We start from the raw sequence: 25,496 nt of genomic DNA, 5'->3' as shown, positions 1-25,496 counted from the left end.
GGGTCCCCCTGAGGTGTTTTTGGGGTCCCGGGGAGTTTTTGGGGTCCCCGGGAGTTTTTGGGGTCCCCCGGGGAGGTTTTGGGGTCCCGGGGAGGTTTTGGGGTCCCCCCGGGGAGTTTTTGGGGTCCCCTGAGGTGTTTTTGGGGTCCCCCCGGGGAGGTTTTGGGGTCCCGGGGAGGTTTTGGGTTCCCCCCAAGGTGGTTTTGGGGTCCCCCCGGGTGTTTTTGGGGTCCCCCTGAGGTGTTTTTGGGGTCCCGGGGAGTTTTTGGGTCCCCCCGGGGAGGTTTTTGGGGTCCCGGGGAGGTTTTGGGGTCCCCCGGGGAGTTTTTGGGGTCCCCCCGGGTGTTTTTGGGGTCCCCCCGGGAGTTTTTGGGGTCCCGGGGAGTTTTTGGGGTCCCCCCGAGGTTTTGGGGTCCCCCCGGGTGTTTTTGGGGTCCCCCCTGGAGGTTTTTTGGGTCCCCCTGAGGTGTTTTTGGGTCCCCCCCCGGGGAGGTTTTTGGGGTCCCGGGGAGGTTTTGGGGTCCCGGGGAGTTTTTGGGGTCCCGGGGAGTTTTTGGGGTCCCCCCAGGAGTTTTTGGGGTCCCCTGAGGTGTTTTTGGGGTCCCCCCCGGGTGTTTTTGGGGTCCCGGGGAGGTTTTGGGGTCCCTGGGAGGTTTTGGGGTCCCCCGGGGAGTTTTTGGGGTCCCCCCGAGGTTTTGGGGTCCCCCCAGGAGTTTTTGGGGTACCTCTGCTCGGTGAGGGCGGTGCGGCTGAAGTGCAGGATCAGCTGGTGCAGGGGGTCCGGCCGCGCCTCCGCCTCTTCCTCCTCCTCCTCCTCCTCGCGCCCCGACTTCTGCCCCCCAAAACCCCAAACCCGCCTCAGGGGGGGCTCGGGGAACCCCAAAACCCGGGGGTGTCCCCCCCAAAACCCGGGGGTGTCCCCCAAACCCGGGGTGTCCCCCCCAAACCCGGGGGTGCCCCCCAAGGCCTGGGGGTGACCCCAAAACCCAGGGGATCCCCAAGTCCCAGGGGTGCCCCCCAAGTCCCAGGTGTCCCCCCAAAACCCGGGGGTGTCCCCAAGTCCTGGGGGGTCCCCCAAACCCAGGGGTCCCCCCAAAGCTGGGGGGTCCCCCCAAGTCCCAGGGGTGTCCCCCAAACCCAGGGGTCCCCCCAAACCCAGGGGTGTCCCCAAACCCGGGGGGTCCCCCCAAACCCAGGGGTCCCCCCAAACCCAGGGGATCCCCAAGTCCCAGAGGGGTCCCCCCAAGTCCCAGGGTGTCCCCCCAAACCCAGGGGTGTCCCCCCAAAGCCGGGGGTGTCCCCCCAAACCCGGGGTCCCCCCAAACCCAGGGGTCCCCCAAAACCCAGGGGTGTCCCCCAAACCCGGGGGTCCCCCCAAACCCAGGGGGTGCCCCTCAAGTCCCAGAGGGGTCCCCCCAAACCCAGGGGTCCCCCCAAACCCAGGGGTGTCCCGAAACCCGGGGGGTCCCCCCAAACCCAGGGGGTCCCCCCAAACCCAGGGGTCCCCCCAAACCCAGGGCTGTCCCCCCAAGTCCCAGGGGATCCCCAAGTCCCAGAGGGGTCCCCCCAAACCCAGGGGGTGCCCCCAAACCCAGGGGTGTCCCCCCAAACCCAGGGGTCCCCCCAAACCCAGGGGTCCCCCCAAACCCAGGGGTGTCCCCCCAAACCCAGGGGTCCCCCCAAACCCAGGGGTGCCCCCCAAACCCAGGGGTCCCCCCAAACCCAGGGGTGTCCCCCCAAACCCAGGTGTCCCCCCAAACCCAGGGTGTCCCCCCAAGTCCCAGGGGGGTCCCCCCAAACCCAGGGGTCCCCCCAAACCCAGGGGGTGCCCCCAAACCCATGATGTCCCCCCAAACCCAGGGGATCCCCAAACCCAGGGGTCCCCCCAAACCCAGGGGTCCCCCCAAACCCAGGGGATCCCCAAGTCCCAGGGCTGTCCCCCCAAGTCCCAGGGGATCCCCAAGTCCCAGAGGGGTCCCCCCAAAGCCAGGGGTCCCCCCAAAGCCGGGGTCCCCAGCCCCGTCCCTCACCGCCAGGTCGTCGATCATCCGGTCCTCGAAGGGCGGCTGCTCCCGGCCCAGCCACGAGAGCCGGTAGGACTCGAGGAACATGTTACAGGCACGGTGCCTGCGGACAGGTGAGTGTCACCTGGGACACCTGGGGACACACCTGGGACACCTGGGACAGCTGGGGACACACCTGGGACACCTGGGACAGCTGGGGATACACCTGGGACAGCTGGGACAGCTGGGGATACACCTGGGACAGCTGGGGACAGCTGGGGATACACCTGGGACAGCTGGGGATACACCTGGGACAGCTGGGGACAGCTGGGGATACACCTGGGGACAGCTGGGGACAGCTGGGGATACACCTGGGGATACACCTGGGACAGCTGGGGATACACCTGGGACACCTGGGGATACATCTGGGGATACACCTGGGACAGCTGGGGATACACCTGGGACAGCTGGGACAGCTGGGGACACACCTGGGACAGCTGGGGACAGCTGGGGATACACCTGGGGATACACCTGGGACAGCTGGGGATACACCTGGGACACCTGGGGATACATCTGGGGATACACCTGGGACAGCTGGGGATACACCTGGGACAGCTGGGACAGCTGGGGACACACCTGGGACAGCTGGGGACACACCTGGGACACCTGGGACAGCTGGGGATACACCTGGGACAGCTGGGGACAGCTGGGGACACACCTGGGACAGCTGGGGATACACCTGGGACACCTGGGACAGCTGGGGACAGCTGGGGATACACCTGGGACAGCTGGGGATACACCTGGGACAGCTGGGGACAGCTGGGGATACACCTGGGACAGCTGGGGATACACCTGGGACAGCTGGGGACAGCTGGGGATACACCTGGGACAGCTGGGGATACACCTGGGACAGCTGGGGACAGCTGGGGACACACCTGGGACAGCTGGGGACAGCTGGGGATACACCTGGGGATACACCTGGGACAGCTGGGGATACACCTGGGACAGCTGGGGACAGCTGGGGACACACCTGGGACAGCTGGGGACAGCTGGGGATACACCTGGGACAGCTGGGGATACACCTGGGACACCTGGGGACACACCTGGGACACCTGGGACAGCTGGGGATACACCTGGGACAGCTGGGGACAGCTGGGGACAGCTGGGGGTGTCCCCCAAGTGTCCCCAGCCCCACCTGGGCAGGTTGTACAGGGGGGTCAGGGTGTCCCCAGGTGTCCCCAGTGTCCCCCCAGTGTCCCCAGTGTCCCCCCAGGTGTCCCCAGGTGTCCCCAGTCCCACCTGGGCAGGTTGTACAGGGGGGTTACAGTGTCCCCAGTGTTCCCCCAGGTGTCCCCAGTGTCCCCCCAGTGTCCCCAGTGTCCCCAGCCCCACCTGGGCAGGTTGTACAGGGGGGTTACAGTGTCCCCAGTGTCCCCAGTGTCCCCCCAGTGTCCCCAGGTGTCCCCAGTCCCACCTGGGCAGGTTGTACAGGGGGGTCAGGCTGTCCCCAGTGTCCCCAGTGTCCCCCCAGGTGTCCCCAGGTGTCCCCAGTCCCACCTGGGCAGGTTGTACAGGGGGGTCAGGCTGTCCCCAGTGTCCCCCCAGTGTCCCCAGTGTCCCCAGTCCCACCTGGGCAGGTTGTACAGGGGGGTTACAGTGTCCCCCCAGGTGTCCCCAGTGTCCCCCCAGGTGTCCCCAGGTGTCCCCAGTCCCACCTGGGCAGGTTGTACAGGGGGGTTACAGTGTCCCCAGTGTCCCCAGTGTCCCCCCAGGTGTCCCCAGTGTCCCCAGTCCCACCTGGGCAGGTTGTACAGGGGGGGTTACAGTGTCCCCAGTGTCCCCAGTGTCCCCCCAGGTGTCCCCAGCCCCACCTGGGCAGGTTGTACAGGGGGGTTACAGTGTCCCCCCAGTGTCCCCAGTGTCCCCCCAGGTGTCCCCAGTCCCACCTGGGCAGGTTGTACAGGGGGGTCAGGCTGTCCCCAGTGTCCCCAGTGTCCCCAGTGTCCCCAGTGTCCCCAGTGTCCCCCAGGTGTCCCCAGTGTCCCCAGTGTCCCCCCAGGTGTCCCCAGTGTCCCCAGTCCCACCTGGGCAGGTTGTACAGGGGGGTCAGGCTGTCCCCAGTGTCCCCAGTGTCCCCCCAGGTGTCCCCAGGTGTCCCCAGTCCCACCTGGGCAGGTTGTAGAGGGGGGTCAGGGTGTCCCCCCAGGTGTCCCCAGTGTCCCCCCAGGTGTCCCCAGTGTCCCCCCAGGTGTCCCCAGTCCCACCTGGGCAGGTTGTACAGGGGGGTTACAGTGTTCCCCCAGGTGTCCCCAGTGTCCCCCCAGGTGTCCCCAGTGTCCCCAGTGTCCCCAGTCCCACCTGGGCAGGTTGTACAGGGGGGTCAGGCTGTCCCCAGTGTCCCCCCAGTGTCCCCAGTGTCCCCAGTCCCACCTGGGCAGGTTGTACAGGGGGGTTACAGTGTTCCCCCAGTGTCCCCAGTGTCCCCCCAGGTGTCCCCAGTGTCCCCCCAGGTGTCCCCAGGTGTCCCCAGTCCCACCTGGGCAGGTTGTACAGGGGGGTTACAGTGTTCCCCCAGTGTCCCCAGTGTCCCCCCAGGTGTCCCCAGTGTCCCCCCAGTGTCCCCAGGTGTCCCCAGTGTCCCCAGTGTCCCCAGTCCCACCTGGGCAGGTTGTAGAGGGGGGTTACAGTGTCCCCCCAGGTGTCCCCAGTGTCCCCAGTCCCACCTGGGCAGGTTGTAGAGGGGGGTCATGCGGAAGCAGGCGACGACGGCGCGGCGCCGCTGTTTGGAGAGCAGCTTGTGCCACACGGCCTTCTTGGACTTGTAGGGGTGCTCCGTCTGTGGGGGGACACCGGGGTCACCTGGGGCCACCTGGGGCCACCTGGGAACACCTGGGGGTCATCTGGGGTCACCCGGGGGTCACCTGGGGACACCTGGGGCCACCTGGGAACACCTGGGGTCACCTGGGGGTCATCTGGGGTCACCCGGGGGTCACCTGGGGTCACCTGGGAACACCTGGGGGTCATCTGGGGGTCACCTGGGGTCACCCGGGGGTCACCTGGGGTCACATTGGGGCCACCCGGGAACACTTGGGGGTCACCTGGGGTCACCTGGGAACACCTGGGGGTCACCTGGGGTCATCTGGGGTCACCCGGGGGTCACCTGGGGTCACCTGGGGCCACCCGGGGGTCACCTGGGGTCACGTGGGGGTCATCTGGGGGTCACCCGGGAACACCTGGGGGTCACCTGGGGGTCATCTGGGAACACCTGGGGGTCACCTGGGATCATCTGGGGTCACCCGGGGGTCACCTGGGGTCACCTGGGGCCACCCGGGGGTCACCTGGGGTCACGTGGGGGTCATCTGGGGGTCACCCGGGTGTCACCTGGCACCACCTGGGGTCACATTGGGGTCACCTGGGAACACCTGGGGTCACACTGGGGTCACTTGGGGCCACCTGGGGTCACATTGGGGTCACCTGGGGTCACCCAGGGTTCATCTGGGGCCACCTGGGGGTCACCTGTGGCCACCTGGGCTCACCTGGGGGTCACCTGTGGCCACCCAGGGTCACCTGGGGTCACCTGGGGACCCCCAACCCCCCCCCAAACCCCCTCACCTGCTCCAGGTGATAGAGCACGGCCGACACCTCCTGCACCCTGCGCACGACCTGCTCGGGGCTGTCACCGCTGTCCTCGTCACGGCCGGCCTGGCGCACCAGGGCCATCTGCCAGCGCGCCGAGCCCGTGTTCTCCACCTGGGGACATGGGGACATCATTGGGGACATCACTGGGGACATGGGGACATCACTGGGGACATCATTGGGGACAGCTCTGGGGACACAGGGCCATCTGCCAGCGCGCCGAGCCCGTGTTCTCCACCTGGGGACATTGGGGACATCACTGGGGACATCATTGGGGACATCACTGGGGACACAGGGCCATCTGCCAGCGCGCCGAGCCCGTGTTCTCCACCTGGGGACATTGGGGACATCACTGGGGACATGGGGACATCATTGGGGACAGCTCTGGGGACACAGGGCCATCTGCCAGCGCGCCGAGCCCGTGTTCTCCACCTGGGGACATCATTGGGGACATCACTGGGGACATGGGGACATCATTGGGGACAGCTCTGGGGACAGCTCTGGGGACACAGGGCCATCTGCCAGCGCGCCGAGCCCGTGTTCTCCACCTGGGGACATCATTGGGGACATCACTGGGGACATCACTGGGGACATGGGGACATCATTGGGGACAGCTCTGGGGACAGCTCTGGGGACACAGGGCCATCTGCCAGCGCGCCGAGCCCGTGTTCTCCACCTGGGGACATCATTGGGGACATCACTGGGGACATGGGGACATCACTGGGGACAGCTCTGGGGACACAGGGCCATCTGCCAGCGCGCCGAGCCCGTGTTCTCCACCTGGGGACATCATTGGGGACATTGGGGACATTGGGGACATCATTGGGGACATCATTGGGGACACAGGGCCATCTGCCAGCGCGCCGAGCCCGTGTTCTCCACCTGGGGACATTGGGGACATCACTGGGGACATCACTGGGGACAGCTCTGGGGACACAGTGACACCGAGCTCACAGGTGACACTGGAATCACAGGTGACATTGGGGACAGGCGACACAGGTGACACAGTGACACAGGTGACACAGGTGACATTGTGATAATGGTGACACAGGTGACACAGGTGACAGAGGTGACAGAGGTGATACAGGTGACACAGGTGACACAGGTGACAGGTGACACAGGTGACACAGGTGACATTGGGGACAGGTGACACAGTGACACAGGTGACAGAGGTGACAGAGGTGACACAGGTGACAGGTGACACAGGTGACACAGGTGCCAGAGGTGACATTGGGGACAGGTGACACAGTGACACAGTGACACAGGTGACACAGGTGACAGGTGACACAGGTGACATTGGGGACAGGTGACACAGTGACACAGGTGACACAGGTGACACAGGTGACATTGGGGACAGGTGACACAGGTGACACAGGTGACACAGGTGACATTGGGGACAGGTGACAGGTGACACAGTGACACAGGTGACATTGGGGACAGGTGACACAGGTGACACAGTGACACAGGTGACACAGGTGACACAGGTGACATTGGGGACAGGTGACACAGGTGACACAGTGACACAGGTGACATTGGGGACAGGTGACACAGGTGACACAGGTGACACAGGTGACAGGTGACACAGGTGACACAGTGACACAGTGACACAGGTGACACAGTGACAGTGACACAGGTGACACAGGTGACAGGTGACACAGTGACACAGGTGACACAGGTGACACACAGGTGACACAGGTGACAGGTGACACAGGTGACACAGGTGACACAGGTGCCAGCGGGCTCACCTTGTCCTGCAGGTGCAGGTTGTTGTGCAGGAACTCCCGAACCTCCTCGTCCGTGTCCTTCTGCAGGGGGGGGACACAGGGGACACCTCAGGGCCCCACACCCACGGCAGCTGTCCCCAGGTGTCCCCAGGTGTCCCCAGGTGTGTCCCAGGTGTCCCCAGGTGTGCCCAGGTGTCCCCAGGGGTCCCCAGGGGTCCCCAGGTGTGTTCCAGGTGTCCCCAGGTGTGTTCCAGGTGTCCCCAGGGGTCCCCAGGTGTCCCCCAGGGGTCCCCAGGTGTGTCCCAGGTGTGTTCCAGGTGTCCCCAGGTGTGTCCAGGTGTCCCCAGGGGTCCCCAGGTGTGTTCCAGGTGTCCCCAGGGGTCCCCAGGTGTGTTCCAGACTGGATTCTAGACTCAGTTCTAGAGCGTTCTAGATCGGTTCTAGACTCGGTTCTAGATCGGGTTCTAGATCAGGTTCTAGATCGGGTTCTAGACTCGGTTCTAGATTGGGTTCTAGATCGGGTTCTAGACTCGGTTCTAGACTCGGTTCTAGATCGGGTTCTAGATCGGGTTCTAGACTCGGTTCTAGACTCGGTTCTAGATCGGGCTCTAGACTCGGTTCTAGACTCGGTTCTAGATCGGGTTCTAGATGTGTTCCAGGTGTCCCCAGGAGTCCCCAGGTGTGCCCAGGTGTGTCCCTACGTGTTCCCAGGTGTCCCCTGTGTCCCCAGGTGTGCCCAGGTGTCCCCAGCTGTCCCCAGGTGTGCCCAGGTGTCCCCAGCTGTCCCCAGGTGTCCCCAGGTGTTCCCAGGTGTCCCCAGGTGTCCCCAGGTGTGTCCCCAGCTGTCCCCAGATGTCCCCAGGTGTGCCCAGCTGTCCCCAGCTGTCCCCAGGTGTATCCCCAGCTGTCCCCAGCTGTCCCCAGGTGTGTCCCCAGCTGTCCCCAGCTGTCCCCAGGTGTGTCCCCAGGTGTGCCCAGGTGTCCCCATGGCTCACCAGGGCGTAGCGTCCCTTGGCCAGGGCGATCAGCTCCTGGTCCGCAGGTGAGCACATGTTGAGGCCGATGGGCAGCATCTTCTTCAGGGTGGCCACGATGAGCGAGGTGTGCACCGAGTAGCGGTCACCGCGGCGGCGCTTCTTGGAGCGCTCCTGCTCCGAGCCACCCGCCTGGGGTCACAGGTCAGGGGTCAGCAGGGTCAGCAGGGTCAGCAGGGTCAGGGGTCAGGGGTCAGCAGGGACAGGGGTCAGCAGGGTCAGGGTGGCCACGATGAGCGAGGTGTGCACCGAGTAGCAGTCACCGCGGCGGCGCTTCTTGGAGCGCTCCTGCTCCGAGCCGCCCGCCTGGGGTCACAGGTCAGGGGTCAGGGGTCAGCAGGGTCAGGGGACAGCAGGGACAGGGGTCAGCAGGGTCAGGGGTCAGCAGGGACAGGGTGGCCACGATGAGCGAGGTGTGCACCGAGTAGCGGTCACCGCGGCGGCGCTTCTTGGAGCGCTCCTGCTCCGAGCCGCCCGCCTGGGGTCACAGGTCAGGGGTCAGCAGGGTCAGCAGGGTCAGGGGTCAGGGGTCAGCAGGGACAGGGGTCAGCAGGGTCAGGGGTCAGCAGGGTCAGGGGTCAGGGGTCAGCAGGGACAGGGGACAGCAGGGTCAGGGGTCAGGGGTCAGCAGGGGACAGGGGTCAGGGGTCAGCAGGGACAGGGGACAGCAGGGACAGGGTGGCCACAATGAGCGAGTAGCGGTCACCGCGGCGGCGCTTCTTGGAGCGCTCCTGCTCCGAGCCGCCCACCTGGGGTCAGAGGTCAGGGGTCAGGGGTCAGCAGGGTCAGCAGGGTCAGGGGTCAGCAGGGTCAGTGGTCAGGGGTCAGCAGGGTCAGGGGACAGCAGGGGTCAGGCGTCAGCAGGGTCAGGGGTCAGCAGGGACAGGGGACAGCAGGGACAGGGGTCAGCAGGGTCAGGGGTCAGGGGTCAGCAGGGTCAGGGGACAGCAGGGACAGGGGTCAGCAGGGTCAGGGGTCAGGGGTCAGCAGGGTCAGGGGTCAGCAGGGTCAGGGGTCAGGGGTCAGCAGGGTCAGGGGTCAGCAGGGACAGGGGTCAGGGGTCAGCAGGGTCAGGGGTCAGCAGGGACAGGGTGGCCACAATGAGCGAGTGGCGGTCACTGCGGCGGCGCTTCTTGGAGCGCTCCTGCTCCGAGCCGCCCGCCTGGGGTCACAGGTCAGGGGTCAGGGGTCAGCAGGGTCAGGGGACAGCAGGGACAGGGGTCAGCAGGGTCAGGGGTCAGCAGGGACAGGGTGGCCACGATGAGCGAGGTGTGCACCGAGTAGCGGTCACCGCGGCGGCGCTTCTTGGAGCGCTCCTGCTCCGAGCCACCCGCCTGGGGTCACAGGTCAGGGGTCAGCAGGGACAGGGGACAGCAGGGACAGGGGTCAGGGGTCAGGGGTCAGCAGGGTCAGGGGTCAGCAGGGTCAGGGGTCAGCAGTGTCAGGGGTCAGCAGGGACAGGGTGGCCACAATGAGCGAGTGGCGGTCACCGCGGTGGCGCTTCTTGGAGCGCTCCTGCTCCGAGCCGCCCGCCTGGGGTCACAGGTCAGGGGTCAGGGGTCAGGGGTCAGCAGGGACAGGGGTCAGGGGTCAGCAGGGGTCAGGCGTCAGCAGGGTCAGGGGTCAGCAGGGTCAGGGGACAGCAGGGACAGGGGTCAGCAGGGTCAGGGGTCAGGGGTCAGCAGGGTCAGGGGACAGCAGGGACAGGGGTCAGCAGTGTCAGGGGTCAGCAGGGACAGGGGTCAGCAGGGTCAGCAGGGACAGGGGTCAGCAGGGTCAGGGGTCAGCAGGGACAGGGGTCAGCAGGGACAGGGGTCAGCAGGGACAGGGTGGCCACAATGAGCGAGTAGCGGTCACCGCGGCGGCGCTTCTTGGAGCGCTCCTGCTCCGAGCCGCCCGCCTGGGGTCAGAGGTCAGGAGTCAGGGATGGGGTCAGGGGTCAGCAGGGTCAGAGGTCAGGGTTGGGGTCAGGGGTCAGCAGGGTCAGGGGTGAGGGGTCAGCAGGGTCAGAGGTCAGCAGGGGGGTCAGGGTTGGGGTCAGGGGTCAGGAGGATCAGAGGTCAGGGTTGGGGTCAGAGGTCAGGGTTGGGGTCAGGGGTCAGCAGGGTCAGGGGTGAGGGGTCAGCAGGGTCAGAGGTCAGGGTTGGGGTCAGAGGTCAGCAGGGAGGTCAGGGTTGGGGTCAGGGGTCATCAGGGGGGTCAGGGTTGGGGTCAGGGGTCAGCAGGGGGGTCAGGGTTGGGGTCAGGGGTCATCAGGGGGGTCAGGGTTGGGGTCATCAGGGGGGTCAGGGTTGGGGTCAGGGGTCAGCAGGGACGCCCCCAGCACCAGGAGTGACCCCGTAAGGTCACAAGGACGGGCCCTGGGGGTCCCAGCCAAGGTCACCCCCCAGAGGGACCTGGGGTGACCCCAGAGGTGGCGGCCACGCCCAACAGGAGCCTGAGGGAGGTTTGGGGGGTCCAACCACGGTGACCCCACCGGGGGGTCCTGGGGTCCCCTCCCAGCCCCCGCCCCGCTAACCTGTCCATCTCCGGACTGGGAGCAGCACCCGCAGCCGAGGGGAGAGAAGAGACAGCGTTAGGGACACTGGGGACACCGTTAGGGACACTGGGGACACCGTTAGGGACACTGGGGACACCGTCAGGGACATTGGGGACACCGTTAGGGACACTGGGGACAGAGTTAGGGACACTGGGGACAGCGTTAGGGACAGTGGGGACACCGTCAGGGACATTGGGGACAGAGTTAGGGACACTGGGGACAGAGTTAGGGACACTGGGGACAGCGTTAGGGACACTGGGGACAGCGTTAGGGACACTGGGGACACCGTTAGGGACACTGGGGACAGCGTTAGGGACAGTGGGGACAGCGTTAGGGACACTGGGGACAGAGTTAGGGACACTGGGGACACCGTTAGGGACACTGGGGACACCGTTAGGGACACTGGGGACAGCGTTAGGGACACTGGGGACACGGTTAGGGACATTGGGGACACCGTTAGGGACAGTGGGGACAGAGTTAGGGACACTGGGGACACCGTTAGGGACACTGGGGACAGCGTTAGGGACACTGGGGACAGCGTTAGGGACAGTGGGGACACCGTTAGGGACACTGGGGACAGAGTTAGGGACACTGGGGACACCGTTAGGGACACTGGGGACAGCGTTAGGGACATTGGGGACACCGTTAGGGACAGTGGGGACAGAGTTAGGGACACTGGGGACAGCGTTAGGGACACTGGGGACAGCGTTAGGGACAGTGGGGACACCGTTAGGGACACTGGGGACAGCGTTAGGGACACTGGGGACAGCGTTAGGGACAGTGGGGACACCGTTAGGGACATTGGGGACACTGTTAGGGACACTGGGGACAGAGTTAGGGACACTGGGGACACCGTTAGGGACAGTGGGGACAGCGTTAGGGACACTGGGGACAGAGTTAGGGACAGTGGGGACACCATTAGGGACACTGGGGACACCGTTAGGGACATTGGGGACAGCGTTAGGGACAGTGGGGACAGCGTTAGGGACACTGGGGACAGAGTTAGGGACACTGGGGACACCGTCAGGGACACTGGGGACAGAGTTAGGGACACTGGGGACACCGTTAGGGACACTGGGGACAGCGTTAGGGACACTGGGGACACCGTTAGGGACACTGGGGACAGCGTTAGGGACACTGGGGACACCGTTAGGGACACTGGGGACACGGTTAGGGACAGTGGGGACAGCGTTAGGGACACTGGGGACACCGTTAGGGACACTGGGGACAGAGTTAGGGACACTGGGGACAGCGTTAGGGACACTGGGGACAGAGTTAGGGACAGTGGGGACAGCGTTAGGGACACTGGGGACAGCGTTAGGGACACTGGGGACACCGTTAGGGACAGTGGGGACAGCGTTAGGGACACTGGGGACAGAGTTAGGGACAGTGGGGACACCGTTAGGGACAGTGGGGACAGCGTTAGGGACACTGGGGACAGAGTTAGGGACACTGGGGACAGAGTTGGGGACAGTGGGGACAGAGTTAGGGACACTGGGGACAGAGTTAGGGACACTGGGGACAGAGTTGGGGACAGTGGGGACAGAGTTAGGGACACTGGGGACACCGTTAGGGACAGTGGGGACAGCGTTAGGGACAGTGGGGACAGAGTTGGGGACCCCAGGATGGGGATTTGGGGAGGATTGGGGGGTCCTGGGTGGATTTGGGGTGGTTTTGGGGGGGTTTGGGGTGAACTGGGGGTCCCGGGGGGGGGTTTGGGGTGAATTTGGGGTCCTGGGTTGGATTTTGGGGTGAATTTGGGGTCCCAGGTGGATTTGGGGAGGTTTTGGGGGGGTTTGGGGAGGATTGGGGGTCCTGGGTTGGATTTTGGGGTGAATTTGGGGTCCTGGGTGGATTTGGGGTGGTTCCAGGTTGGATTTTGGGGTGAATTGGGGGTTCCAGGTGGGATTTTGGGGAGGATTGGGGGTCCCGAGGGGAGGGTTGGGATGAATTGGGGGTCCCAGGTGGATTTGGGGCGGTTTTGGGGGGGTTTGGGGAGGATTGGGGGTCCTGGGTTGGATTTTGGGGTGAATTTGGGGTCCCAGGTGGATTTGGGGAGGTTTTGGGGGGGTTTGGGGAGGATTGGGGGTCCTGGGTTGGATTTTGGGGTGAATTTGGGGTCCTGGGTGGATTTGGGGTGGTTCCAGGTTGGATTTTGGGGTGAATTGGGGGTTCCAGGTGGGATTTTGGGGAGGATTGGGGGTCCCGAGGGGAGGGTTGGGATGAATTGGGGGTCCCAGGTGGATTTGGGGCGGTTTTGGGGGGGTTTGGGGAGGATTGGGGGTCCTGGGTTGGATTTTGGGGTGAATTTGGGGTCCCAGGTGGATTTGGGGAGGTTTTGGGGGGGTTTGGGGTGAATTTGGGGTCCTGGGTTGGATTTTGGGGTGAATTTGGGGTCCCAGGTGGATTTGGGGTGGTTTTGGGGGGGTTTGGGGTGAATTTGGGGTCCTGGGTTGGATTTTGGGGTGAATTTGGGGTCTCAGGTGGATTTGGGGAGGTTTTGGGGGGGTTTGGGGAGGATTGGGGGTCCTGGGTTGGATTTTGGGGTGAATTTGGGGCGGTTCCAGGTGGGATTTTGGGGAGGATTGGGGGTCCCGGCTGTGTCTGGGGTGCCCTCAGGGGTTTTTGGGGCTCCTGGCTGTGTTTGGGGTTCTCCCAGGATAGTTTTGGGGTCCCAGGTGAATTTGGGGTGAATTTGGGGTGCCCCCCGTGGGTTTTGGGGTCCCAGGTGAATTAGGGGTGAATTTGGGGTGCCCCCCGTGGGTTTTGGGGTCCCAGGTGAATTAGGGGTGAATTTGGGGTGAATTTGGGGTGTCCCCCGGGGGGGTTTTGGGGTCCCGGGTGGATTGGGGTGAATTAGGGGTGGATTTGGGGTGCCCCCCGTGGGTTTTGGGGTCCCAGGTGGATTTGGGGTGAATTTGGGGTGCCCCCGTGGGTTTTGGGGTCCCAGGTGAATTAGGGGTGAATTAGGGGTGAATTTGGGGTGAATTTGGGGTGCACCCGGGGGTTTTGGGGTCCCAGGTGAATTTGGGGTGAATTTGGGGTGCCCCCCGTGGGTTTTGGGGTCCCGGGTGAATTTGGGGTGAATTTGGGGTGCCCCCCGTGGGTTTTGGGGTCCTGGGTGAATTTGGGGTGCCCCCCGGGGGGGTTTTTGGGGTCCCGGGTGAATTTGGGGTGCCCCCGGGGGGGTTTTGGGATCCCGGGTGAATTTGGGGTGCCCCCCGTGGGTTTTGGGGTCCCAGGTGAATTTGGGGTGCCCCCGGGGGCTTTGGGGTCCCAGGTGAATTTGGGGTGCCCCCGGGGGGGTTTTTGGGGTCCCAGGTGAATTTGGGGTGCCCCCTGTGGGTTTTGGGGTCCCAGGTGAATTTGGGGTGAATTTGGGGTGCCCCCGGGGGGGTTTGGGGTCCCGGGTGAATTTGGGGTGCCCCCCGTGGGTTTTGGGGTCCCGGTGAGGGCGGTTCCGGGGTCCCCAGCCCCACCTTGGCCATCTTGCTCTTGCTGTCGGCCGTCAGGAAGGACATGTTGTTGATCTCGTTCTGCACCACAAAGTTCTGCTCCTCACGCTTGAAATTCTGGGGTGGGGGACACCGAGAGGGGGTGAGGGACCCCCAAAACCCCCCTGGGACCCCCCAAAATCCCCCCGGGACCCCCAAAACCCCCCCGGGACCCCCCAAAACCTCCCCGGGACCCCCCAAAATCCCCCCGGGACCCCCAAAATCCCCCCCGGGACCCCCCAAAATCCCCCCGGGACCCCCAAATCCCTCCCCGGGACCCCCCAAAACCCCCCCGGGACCCCCAAATCCCTCCCCGGGACCCCCCAAAACCCCCCCGGGACCCCCCAAAACCCCCCCGGGACCCCCAAAACCCCGCCGGGACCCCCCAAAACCCCCCCGGGAACCCCCAAAATCCCCCCGGGACCCCCCAAAATCCCCCCGGGACCCCCCAAAACCCCCCCGGGACCTCCAAAACCCCCCCGGGACCCCCCAAAATCCCCCCGGGACCCCCAAAACCCCACCGGGACCCCCCAAAACCCCCCCGGGACCCCCCAAAATCCCCCCGGGACCCCCCAAATCCCTCCCCGGGACCCCCCAAATCCCTCCCCGGGACCCCCCAAAATCCCCCCGGGACCCCCAAAATCCCCCCGGGACCCCCCAAACCCCCCCGGGACCCCCCAAAACCCCCCCGGGACCCCCCAAAACCCCCCCGGGACCCCCAAAACCCCGCCGGGACCCCCCAAAATCCCCCCGGGACCCCCCAAAATCCCCCCGGGTCCCCCAAAACCCCCCCGGAACCCCCCAAACCCCCCCGGGAACCCCCCAAAATCCCCCCGGGACCCCCCAAAACCCCCCCCGGACCCCCCAAAATCCCCCCGGGACCCCCCAAAATCCCCCCGGGACCCCCCAAAACCCCCCCGGGACCCCCCAAAATCCCCCCGGGACCCCCCAAAATCCCGCCGGGACCCCCCAAAACCCCCCCGGGACCCCCCAAAACCCCGCCGGGACCCCCCAAAACCCCCCCGGGACCCCCAAAACCCCCCCGGGACCCCCCAAAATCCCCCCGGGACCCCCCCAAAATCCCCCCGGGACCCCCCAAAACCCCCCCGGGACCCCCCAAAACCCCGCCGGGACCCCCCAAAACCCCCCCGGGACCCCCCAAATCCCCCCGGGACCCCCCAAAATCCCCCCGGGAGCGGCACTGACGTGAGACTTGGACCAGAAGATGAAGACCTCGCCCACCATGCGGAACAGCTCCTCCGCGTCCTCGTTGGGCTCCGTCAGCCACTTGGCCCTGGGGGGACACCGGGGGGTCACCGGGGGGTCACCGGGGGGTCACGGGGTCACCGGGGGGTCGTGGGGTCACTGGGAGGGTCACGGGGTCACGGGGTCACCGGGGGGACATGGGGTCACTGGGAGGTCGTGGGGTCATGGGATCACCGGGGGTCATGGGTTCATGGGGACACTGGGGGGTCATGGGGTCACTGGGGGTCATGGGGTCACTGGGGGTCATGGGGTCACCGGGGGGGTCACAGGGGGGTCACGGGGTCACTGGGAGGGTCATGGGGTCACCGGGGGGACATGGGGTCACTGGGAGGTCATGGGGTCATGGGATCACCGGGGGTCATGGGTTCATGGGGACACTGGGGGGTCATGGGGTCACCGGGGGGGTCACGGGGGGGTCACGGGGTCACCGGGGGGTCACGTGTTCATGGGGACACTGGGGGGTCATGGGGACACCGGGGGATCATGGGGTCACGGGGACACCAGGAGGGTCACTGGGAGGTCACAGGGTCACTGGGGGGTCGTGGGGTCACGGGGACACCAGGAGGGTCACTGGGAGGTCACAGGGTCACTGGGGGGTCGTGGGGTCATGGGGACACCAGGAGGGTCACTGGGAGGTCACAGGGTCACTGGGGGGTCGTGGGGTCATGGGGACACCGGGTGGTCACCACTGGGTCACCACCCCTGTGGCCACCATGGCTGGGTCACCATGGCCACCATGGTTTGCTCACCCCAGTTATGTCCCCAAGCCCCCCAGGATGTCCCCAGCCCCCCAGGACGATGTCCCCAAGCCCCCCAGGACACGTCCCCAGCCCCCCCAGGACATCCCCAGCCCCCCAGGATGTCCCCAAGCCCCCCAGGACACATCCCCAGCCCCCCAGGATGTCCCCACACCCCCCCAGGCCACCCCCAGCCCCCCCAGGACATCCTCAGCCCCCCCAGGATGTCCCCACACCCCCCAGGATGATGTCCCCACACCCCCTCAGGACATCCCCAGCCCCCCCAGGCCATCCCCAGCCCCCCCAGGATGTCCCCAGCCCCCCAGGACACGTCCCCACACCCCCTCAGGATGTCCCCACACCCCCCCAGGCCACCCCCACCCCCCCAGGACATCCCCACACCCCCCCAGAACACGTCCCCAGCCCCCCCAGGATGTCCCCACACCCCTCAGGATGTCCCCAAGTCCCCCAGGCCACCCCCAGCCCCCCAGGATGTCCCCACACCCCCCCAGGATGTCCCCAGCCCCCCCAGGACGATGTCCCCACACCCCCCCAGGACATCCCCAGCCCTCCCAGGACATCCCCAGCCCCCCAGGCCGTCCCCAAGCCCCCCAGGACACATCCCCACGTGCCCCCCAGGACGTCCCCAGCCCCCCCAGAACACATCCCCAGCCCCCCCAGGACATCCCCACACCCCCCCAGGATGTCCCCACACCCCCCAGGCCGTCCCCAAGCCCCCCGAGCTGACCGGCTGTTGTCCACGTAGCGGATGAGCAGCGGGTAGAGCGCGTAGAGGTCGCGGCAGAGCACCGAGAACTCGTCTCGGATCAGCAGCTCGGCGTCCTCGGCCTCGGCTTTGCCCTCCAGCCGCAGCTGCTCCTCCTCGGCCACCACCTTCCCCGCGCGCTTCCGCAGCCGCCCCAGCGTCGGGATGAAGTGCGAGCGCAGCAGCTCCGGCCGCGCCTTGCTCACGATGGGCTGCGCGAAAACTGCGCCCCGAGGCGCCGAGGTGGGGTGGGATGGTCAGCAGGGCCAGGAGAAACCACCAGAAACCGCCCTGGGACCAGCCAGGGCCAAAAACTGCGCCCCGAGGCGCCGAGGGAGCGTGGGATGGTCAGCAGGGCCAGGAGAACCCACCAGAAACCACCCTGGGACCAGCCAGGAACCAGCCAGAGCCACCAGAACCCACCAGAAACCACCCTGGGACCATCCTGGGCCACCAGAACCCACCCTGGGACCAGCCAGGGCCAGCAGAAACCACCAGAAACCACCCTGGGACCAGCCAGGGCCAGCAGAAACCGCCCTGGGACCATCCTGGGACCATCCTGGGACCATCCAGGGACCAGCCAGGGCCAAAAACTGCGCCCCGAGGCGCCGAGGTGGGGTGGGATGGTCAGCAGGGCCAGGAGAAACCACCAGAAACCACCCTGGGACCAGCCAGGGCCACCAAAAACCACCCTGGGACCAGCCAGGGCCAAAAACTGCGCCCCGAGGCGCCGAGGGAGCGTGGGATGGTCAGCAGGGCCAGCAGAAACCACCAGAAACCACCCTGGGACCAGCCAGGGCCACCAAAAACCGCCCTGGGACCAGCCAGGGCCAGCAGAAACCGCCCTGGGACCATCCTGGGACCACCCTGGGACCATCCTGGGCCAGGAGAAACCACCCTGGGACCAGCCAGGGCCAAAAACTGCGCCCCGAGGCGCCGAGGTGGGGTGGGATGGTCAGCAGGGCCAGGAGAAACCACCCTGGGACCAGCCAGGGCCAGCAGAAACCACCAGAAACCACCCTGGGACCATCCTGGGCCAGGAGAAACCACCCTGGGACCATCCTGGGCCAGGAGAAACCATCCTGGGACCAGTCAGGGCCAAAAACTGCGCCCCGAGGCGCCGAGGGAGCGTGGGATGGTCAGCAGGGCCAGCAGAAACCACCCTGCGACCATCCTGGGACCAGCCAGGGCCAAAAACTGCGCCCCGAGGCGCCGAGGTGGGGTGGGATGGTCAGCAGGGCCAGGAGAAACCACCCTGGGACCAGCCAGGGCCAGCAGAAACCACCAGAAACCACCCTGGGACCATCCTGGGACCACCCTGGGACCATCCAGGGACCAGCCAGGGCCAAAAACTGCGCCCCGAGGCACCGAGGGAGCGTGGGATGGTCAGCAGGGCCAGCAGAAACCACCAGAAACCACCCTGGGACCAGCCAGGGCCAGCAGAAACCGCCCTGGGACCATCCTGGGCCAGCAAAAACCACCAGAAACCACCCTGGGACCATCCTGGGACCAGCCAGGGCCACCAGAACCCACCCTGGGACCAGCCAGGGGCAGCAGAAACCACCCTGGGACCACCCTGGGACCACCCTGGGACCATCCAGGGACCAGCCAGGGCCAAAAACTGCGCCCCGAGGCGCCGAGGTGGGGTGGGATGGTCAGCAGGGCCAGCAGAAACCACCAGAAACCGCCCTGGGACCAGCCAGGGCCAGCAGAAACCACCAGAAACCACCAGAAACCACCCTGGGACCAGCCAGGGCCAAAAACTGCGCCCCGAGGCGCCGAGGTGGGGTGGGATGGTCAGCAGGGCCAGCAGAAACCACCAGAAACCGCCCTGGGACCAGCCAGGGCCAGCAGAAACCGCCCTGGGACCATCCTGGGACCACCCTGGGACCATCCTGGGCCAAGAGAAACCGCCCTGGGACCAGCCAGGGCCACCAGAAACCACCCTGGGACCATCCTGGGACCACCCTGGGACCAGCCAGGGCCAGCAGAAACCACCCTGGGACCACCCTGGGTCAGCAGAAACCGCCCTGGGACCATCCTGGGACCACCCAGAGCCACCAGAACACCTCAAGAACCTCCTGCAGAACCCACCCAAGACCACCAGAACCCCTCCAGTGACCCCCAGCCCCCCTCCAGTGACCCCCAGCCCCCCTCCAGTGACCCCCAGCCCCCCTCACCCGCCAGCCTCTTCATCCAGGAGGCCTCGTCGATGCCCAGGTTGTTGACCACGATGCGCAGGATGTGGCCCAGCAGCGCGTTCAGCTGCTGGCCCGTCACCTGGGTGGCCCAGGGGCCCTGGGGGGCGGCGTCGGGGCCGCGCTCCCACCAGCGGGGCAGGTAGTGGCACAGCATGGGCAGCGTCACCTCGATCACGTGCGGCATCTCCGTGTAGCGCGCCCCCGACTCCGCCAGCCCCCCGATGTCACCCATCAGCCGCTCCAGCTCCGGCAGGTCCGGACACAGGTCCTCCACGCGGGGGGGGAGACCCAGGACTGCAGGGACATCGTGGGGACATGGGGACACCATGGGGACACCGTGGGGACACCGTGGGGACATGGGGACAACACCCCCAGGGACACCGTGAGGACATGGGGACACCATGGGGACACAGGGACACAGGTCCTCGACACGGGGGGGGAGACCCAGGACTGCGGGGACACCGTGGGGACATGGGGACACAGGACCTCGACGCGGGGGGGGAGACCCAGGACTGAGGGGACACCGTGGGGACATCATGGGGACATCGTGGGGACATGGGGACACCATGGGGACACCGTGGGGACATGGGGACACAGGGACACAGGGACACAGGTCCTCGACGCGGGGGGGGAGACCCAGGACTGAGGGGACATCGTGGGGACACCGTGGGGACACCATGGGGACATGGGGACACCGTGGGGACATGGGGACACAGGTCCTCGACGCGGGGCGGGAGACCCAGGACTGCGGGGACATCGTGGGGACATGGGGACACCATGGGGACACCGTGGGGACATCATGGGGACATTGGGACACCATGGGGACACAGGTCCTCAACGCGGGGGGGGAGACCCAGGACTGCGGGGACACCGTGGGGACATCGTGGGGACACCGTGGGGACATGGGGACACCGTGGGGACAGGGCTGGGGACATGGGGACACAGGAACACAGGTCCTCGACGCGGGGGGGGAGACCCAGGACTGAGGGGACATCGTGGGGACACCGTGGGGACATCGTGGGGACACCATGGGGACATGGGGACACCGTGGGGACATGGGGACACAGGGACACAGGTCCTCCACGCGGGGGGGGAGACCCAGGACTGAGGGGACATCGTGGGGACATCGTGGGGACATCGTGGGGACACCGTGGGGACATGGGGACAGGGCTGGGGACATTGGGACACCGTGGGGACACAGGGACACAGGTCCTCGACGCGGGGGGGCAGACCCAGGACTGCGGGGACACCGTGGGGACATGGGGACACCGTGGGGACATCGTGGGGACATCGTGGGGACACAGGGACACAGGTCCTCAACACGCGGGGGGAGACCCAGGACTGCGGGGACACCGTGGGGACACCGTGGGGACACCGTGGGGACACCGTGGGGACAGGGGGACACCATGGGGACAGGGCTGGGGACACAGGGACACCATGGGGACACAGGGACACAGGTCCTCGACACGGGGGGGGAGACCCAGGACTGAGGGGACACCGTGGGGACACCGTGGGGACACCGTGGGGACACCGTGGGGACACCATGGTGACACAGTGACACCATGGGGACACAGGGACACAGGTGACACACACAGGTGACACAGGTGACACACAGGTGACCCAGGTGACACAGAGGTGACACAGGTGACACACAGGTGACACACACAGGTGACACAAACAAGTGACAGGTGGCACACACAGGTGACACAGGTGACACACAGAGGTGACACAGAGGTGACACAGGTGACACACAGGTGACAGGTGGCACACACAGGTGACACAGGTAACACAGGTGACACAGAGGTGACACACAGAGTGACACACAGGTGACACAGGTGACACACAGGTGACACAGAGATGACACAGGTGACACACAGGTGACACAGATGACACACAGGTAACACAGGTGACACACAGGTGACCCAGGTGACACAGAGGTGACACAGGTGACACACAGGTGACCCAGGTGACACACAGGTGACACAGGTGACACACAGGTGACACACAGGTGACACAGGTGACACAGGTGACACACAGGTGACACACAGGTGACACAGGTGACACACAGGTGACACAGAGATGACACAGGTGACACACAGGTGACACACAGAGGTGACACAGGTGACACACACAGGTGACACAGATGACACACAGGTAACACAGGTGACACACAGGTGACACAGGTGACACACAGGTGACACAGGTGACACACACAGGTGACCCAGGTGACACACAGGTGACACACAGGTGACCCAGGTGACACAGGTGACAGGTGACACACACAGATGACACAGGTGACACACAGGTGACACACAGGTGACACACTGGTGACACAGAGGTGACACAGGTGACACACAGGTGACACAGGTGACACACAGGTGACAGGTGACACACAGGTGACACACAGGTGACACAAACAGGTGACCCACAGGTGACCCAGGTGACACAGAGGTGACACAGGTGACCCAGGTGACACACCCAGGTGACAGGTGGCACACACAGGTGACACAGGTAACACAGGTGACCCAGGTGACCCAGGTGACACACTGGTGACACACAGGTGACACAGGTGACACACAGGTGACAGGTGACACAGAGGTGACACACAGGTGACACAGGTGGCACACCCAGGTGACAGGTGTCACTCACGTGCGCGCTCGCGGGCGCTCTTGGTGCTGTAGACGGAGCTGGGGTTCAGGTGGTTCAGCTTGGGCTCCAGGAACGCCACCGGCATCGCAGCGGCCAGGCGGGCCAGGCACTCCCCCAGGGCCGGCCGCTGCCTGTGGGGCACCCCAGAGATCCCTATGGATCCTATAGATCCTATAGATCCCTATGGATCCCTATGGATCCCTATGGATCCCTATAGATCCCTATGGATCCCTATGGATCCCCACAGATCCCCACAGATCCCCATGGCAGCGGCCAGGCGGGCCAGGCACTCCCCCAGGGCCGGCCTCTGCCTGTGGGGCACCCCAGAGATCCTATAGATCCCTATGGATCCTATGGATCCCTATGGATCCCTATAGATCCCTATGGATCCCTATAGATCCCTATGGATCCCTATGGATCCCTATGGAACCCTATGGATCCTCACTGAACCCCATAGCACCCCACAGATCCCCACAGATCCCCATGGCAGCAGCCAGGCGGGCCAGGCACTCCCCCAGGGCCGGTCTCTGTCTGTGGGGCACCCCAGAGACCCTATAGATCCTCATTCCACCCCATAGATCCCTATGGATCCCTATGGATCCCTATAGATCCCTATGGATCCCTATGGATCCTCACTGAACCCCACTGCACCCCATAGCACCCCACAGATCCCCACAGATCCCCACAGATCCCCATGGCAGCGGCCAGGCGGGCCAGGCACTCCCCCAGGGCCGGCCGCTGCCTGTGGGGCACCCCAGAGACCCTATAGATCCCTATGGATCCCTATGGATCCCTATAGATCCCCATGGAACCCTATGGCACCCCACAGATCCCCAGGGCCAGGCAGGCCAGGCTCTGCTCGAGTTTTTTGGGTTCCCCCGGGTGTTTTCGGGGTCCCTGAGGTGTTTTTGGGGTCCCCCGGGTGTTTTCGGGGTGTTTTTGGGGTGCTGTGGGTGTTTTCGGGGTGTTTTTGGGGTGTTTTCGGGGTCCCCCGGCTGTTTTCGGGGTGTTTTTGGGGTGTTTTTGGGGTCCCCCAGGTGTTTTTGGGGTCCCCCGGGTGTTTTTGGGGTGTTTTTGGGGTGTTTTTGGGGTCCCCCGGGTGTTTTCGGGGTGTTTTTGGGGTGTTTATGGGGTGCCCCAGGTGTTTTCGGGGTGTTTTTGGGGTGTTTTTGGGGTGCCCCAGGTGTTTTCGGGGTGTTTTTGGGGTGTTTTTGGGGTGCTGTGGGTGTTTTCGGGGTCCCCCAGGTGTTTTTGGGGTCCCCCGGGTGTTTTCGGGGTGTTTTTGGGGTGTTTTTGGGGTCCCCCGGGTGTTTTCGGGGTGTTTTCGGGGTGGTTTTGGGGTGTTTTTGGGGTCCCCCGGGTGTTTTCAGGGTGTTTTTGGGGTCCCCCGGGTGTTTTCGGGGTGTTTTCGGGGTGTTCCCCAGGGTGTTTTCGGGGTGTTTTCGGGGTGTTTTCGGGGTGCCCACCTGTCGATGAGGGCCCCGCGGGCGGTGCCCAGGCTGTAGATGCTGCACAGGATGCGGTAACAGGAGACCTGCACGTCGTCCACTGCGGGGACAGCGGCGTCACCGCCCGCCACCGCCGGCTCACCAGGGCCACCACCGTGTCCCCAAGGTGTCCCCAGGTGTCCCCAATGTCCCCAGGTGTCCCCAATGTCCCCAGGGTCCCCAAAGTGTCCCCAGGGTCCCCAATGTCCTCAGGGTCCCCAAAGTGTCCCCAGGTGTCCCCAGTCCCCTCAATGTCCCCAGGGTGTCCCCAATGTCCCCAGGGTGTCCTCAATGTCCCCAGTCCCCCCGATCCCCCAATCCCCCCGATGTCCCCAATGTCCCCAATCCCCCCAATGTCTCCCCCAATGTCCCCCCGCTGTCCCCGTTGTCCCCAATGTCCCCAATCCCCCCCAATGTCCCCAATGTCCCAAACATCCCCAATCCCCTCGATGTCCCCAATGTCCCCAATGCCCCCAATGTCCCCAATGTCCCCAATGCCCCCAATGTCCCCAACGTCCCCAATACCCCAGTGTCCCCAATGTCCCCAATCCCCCAAACACCCCCAATGCCCCCCAATGTCCCCAATCCCCCCAGTGTCCCCAATGTCCCCAATCCCCCCAATGTCCCCAATACCCCAGTGTCCCCAATGTCCCCAATCCCCCCAGTGTCCCCCCAATGTCCCCAATCCCCCCAATGTCCCCAATGTCCCCAATCCCCCCAATGTCCCCAATGTCCCCAATCCCCCCAATGTCCCCGCTGTCCCCAATGCCCTCCAATGTCCCCCATGTCCCCAATGTCCCCAATCCCCCAAACACCCCCAATCCCCCCAGTGCCCCCCAATGTCCCCAATCCCCCAAATGTCCCCCCGCTGTCCCCGTTGTCCCCAATGTCCCCGCCGTCCCCCCGCTGTCCCCGAGTCTCACGGATGACGTCATCCCCGAACTGGTGCTGCGCCAGGTGTTCGAAGAGCGCGGTGAGCACGGGCAGCAGTGCCACCGAGGTGTAGGTGACATTCTGGGCCACCCCCTTGGTGGGGGCGCGGCTCGGGGTCCCCCGGCCCAGCCGCAGCTGCTCCCCCAACTTCTCCATGTCCTCGGCCGCCGACTCGAAGAACGAGCGCAGCCCCGCCTTGACGATCTCGGGGCCCGACTTCATCACCGTCCTGGGGACACGGGGGACAGCGGGGACAGCGCGGGGGGACAGTGAGTGGGGACATTGAGTGGGGGGATTGGGGACAGCGGGGACAGCGGGGACATTGAGTGGGGACATTGAGTGGGGACACTGGGGACAGTGGGGACAGCGGGGACAGTGAGTGTGGACATTGAGTGGGGGGATTGGGGACACCGGGGACAGCGGGGACAGTGAGTGGGGACATTGAGTGGGGACAGTGGGGACAGCGGGGACAGTGGGGACATTGAGTGGGGGGATTGGGGACAGCGGGGACAGTGGGGACAGCGGGGACATTGAGTGGGGGGACTGGGGACAGTGGGGACAGCGGGGACAGTGGGGACATTGAGTGGGGGGATTGGGGACAGCGGGGACATTGAGTGGAGGGATTGGGGACAGCGGGGACAGCGGGGACAGCGGGGACAGTGGGGGGATTGGGGACATTGAGTGGGGACACTGGGGACAGTGGGGACATTGATTGGGGGGATTGGGGACAGCGGGGACAGTGGGGACAGCGGGGACAGCGGGGACATTGAGTGGGGGGATTGGGGACAGCGGGGACAGTGGGGACAGCGGGGACAGCGGGGACATTGAGTGGGGACATTGAGTGGGGACAGCGGGGACAGTGGGGACAGTGGGGACATTGAGTGGGGGGATTGGGGACAGTGGGGACAGCGGGGACAGCGGGGACAGTGGGGACATTGAGTGGGGACATTGGGGACAGTGGGGACATTGGGGGATTGGGGACATTGATTGGGGGGATTGGGGACAGCGGGGGGGATTGGGGACATTG

The 25,496-nt window shown here is 65.4% G+C and overlaps 1 protein-coding gene across 1 annotated transcript in view; it reads right to left on the bottom strand.

Moving 5' to 3' along the window:
* RYR1 (ryanodine receptor 1) overlaps nt 1-25,496 on the bottom strand; it is a 172,427-nt gene that overhangs the window by 38,028 nt on the left and 108,903 nt on the right. Inside the window, exons 63-76 of the mRNA XM_086872036.1 lie at nt 24,460-24,698; nt 23,516-23,597; nt 22,050-22,180; nt 19,380-19,694; nt 17,182-17,422; nt 15,637-15,724; nt 14,416-14,508; nt 10,916-10,930; nt 8,359-8,529; nt 7,385-7,444; nt 5,616-5,753; nt 4,727-4,839; nt 2,031-2,127; nt 726-832 (exon numbers count right to left, since the gene is read on the bottom strand). Of these exons, the coding sequence (XP_086728162.1) occupies nt 726-832; nt 2,031-2,127; nt 4,727-4,839; nt 5,616-5,753; nt 7,385-7,444; nt 8,359-8,529; nt 10,916-10,930; nt 14,416-14,508; nt 15,637-15,724; nt 17,182-17,422; nt 19,380-19,694; nt 22,050-22,180; nt 23,516-23,597; nt 24,460-24,698 (1,890 nt within the window). The remainder of the gene's footprint in view (nt 1-725; nt 833-2,030; nt 2,128-4,726; nt 4,840-5,615; nt 5,754-7,384; nt 7,445-8,358; nt 8,530-10,915; nt 10,931-14,415; nt 14,509-15,636; nt 15,725-17,181; nt 17,423-19,379; nt 19,695-22,049; nt 22,181-23,515; nt 23,598-24,459; nt 24,699-25,496) is intronic.

The sequence above is a fragment of the Cyanistes caeruleus genome, chromosome 38 (assembly GCF_971803275.1).
Source record: "Cyanistes caeruleus chromosome 38, bCyaCae1.hap1.1, whole genome shotgun sequence".
Lineage (NCBI taxonomy): Eukaryota > Metazoa > Chordata > Aves > Passeriformes > Paridae > Cyanistes > Cyanistes caeruleus.
The sequence above is the reverse complement of the archived record's forward strand: the minus strand, read 5'-3'. Positions and strand labels throughout refer to the sequence as shown.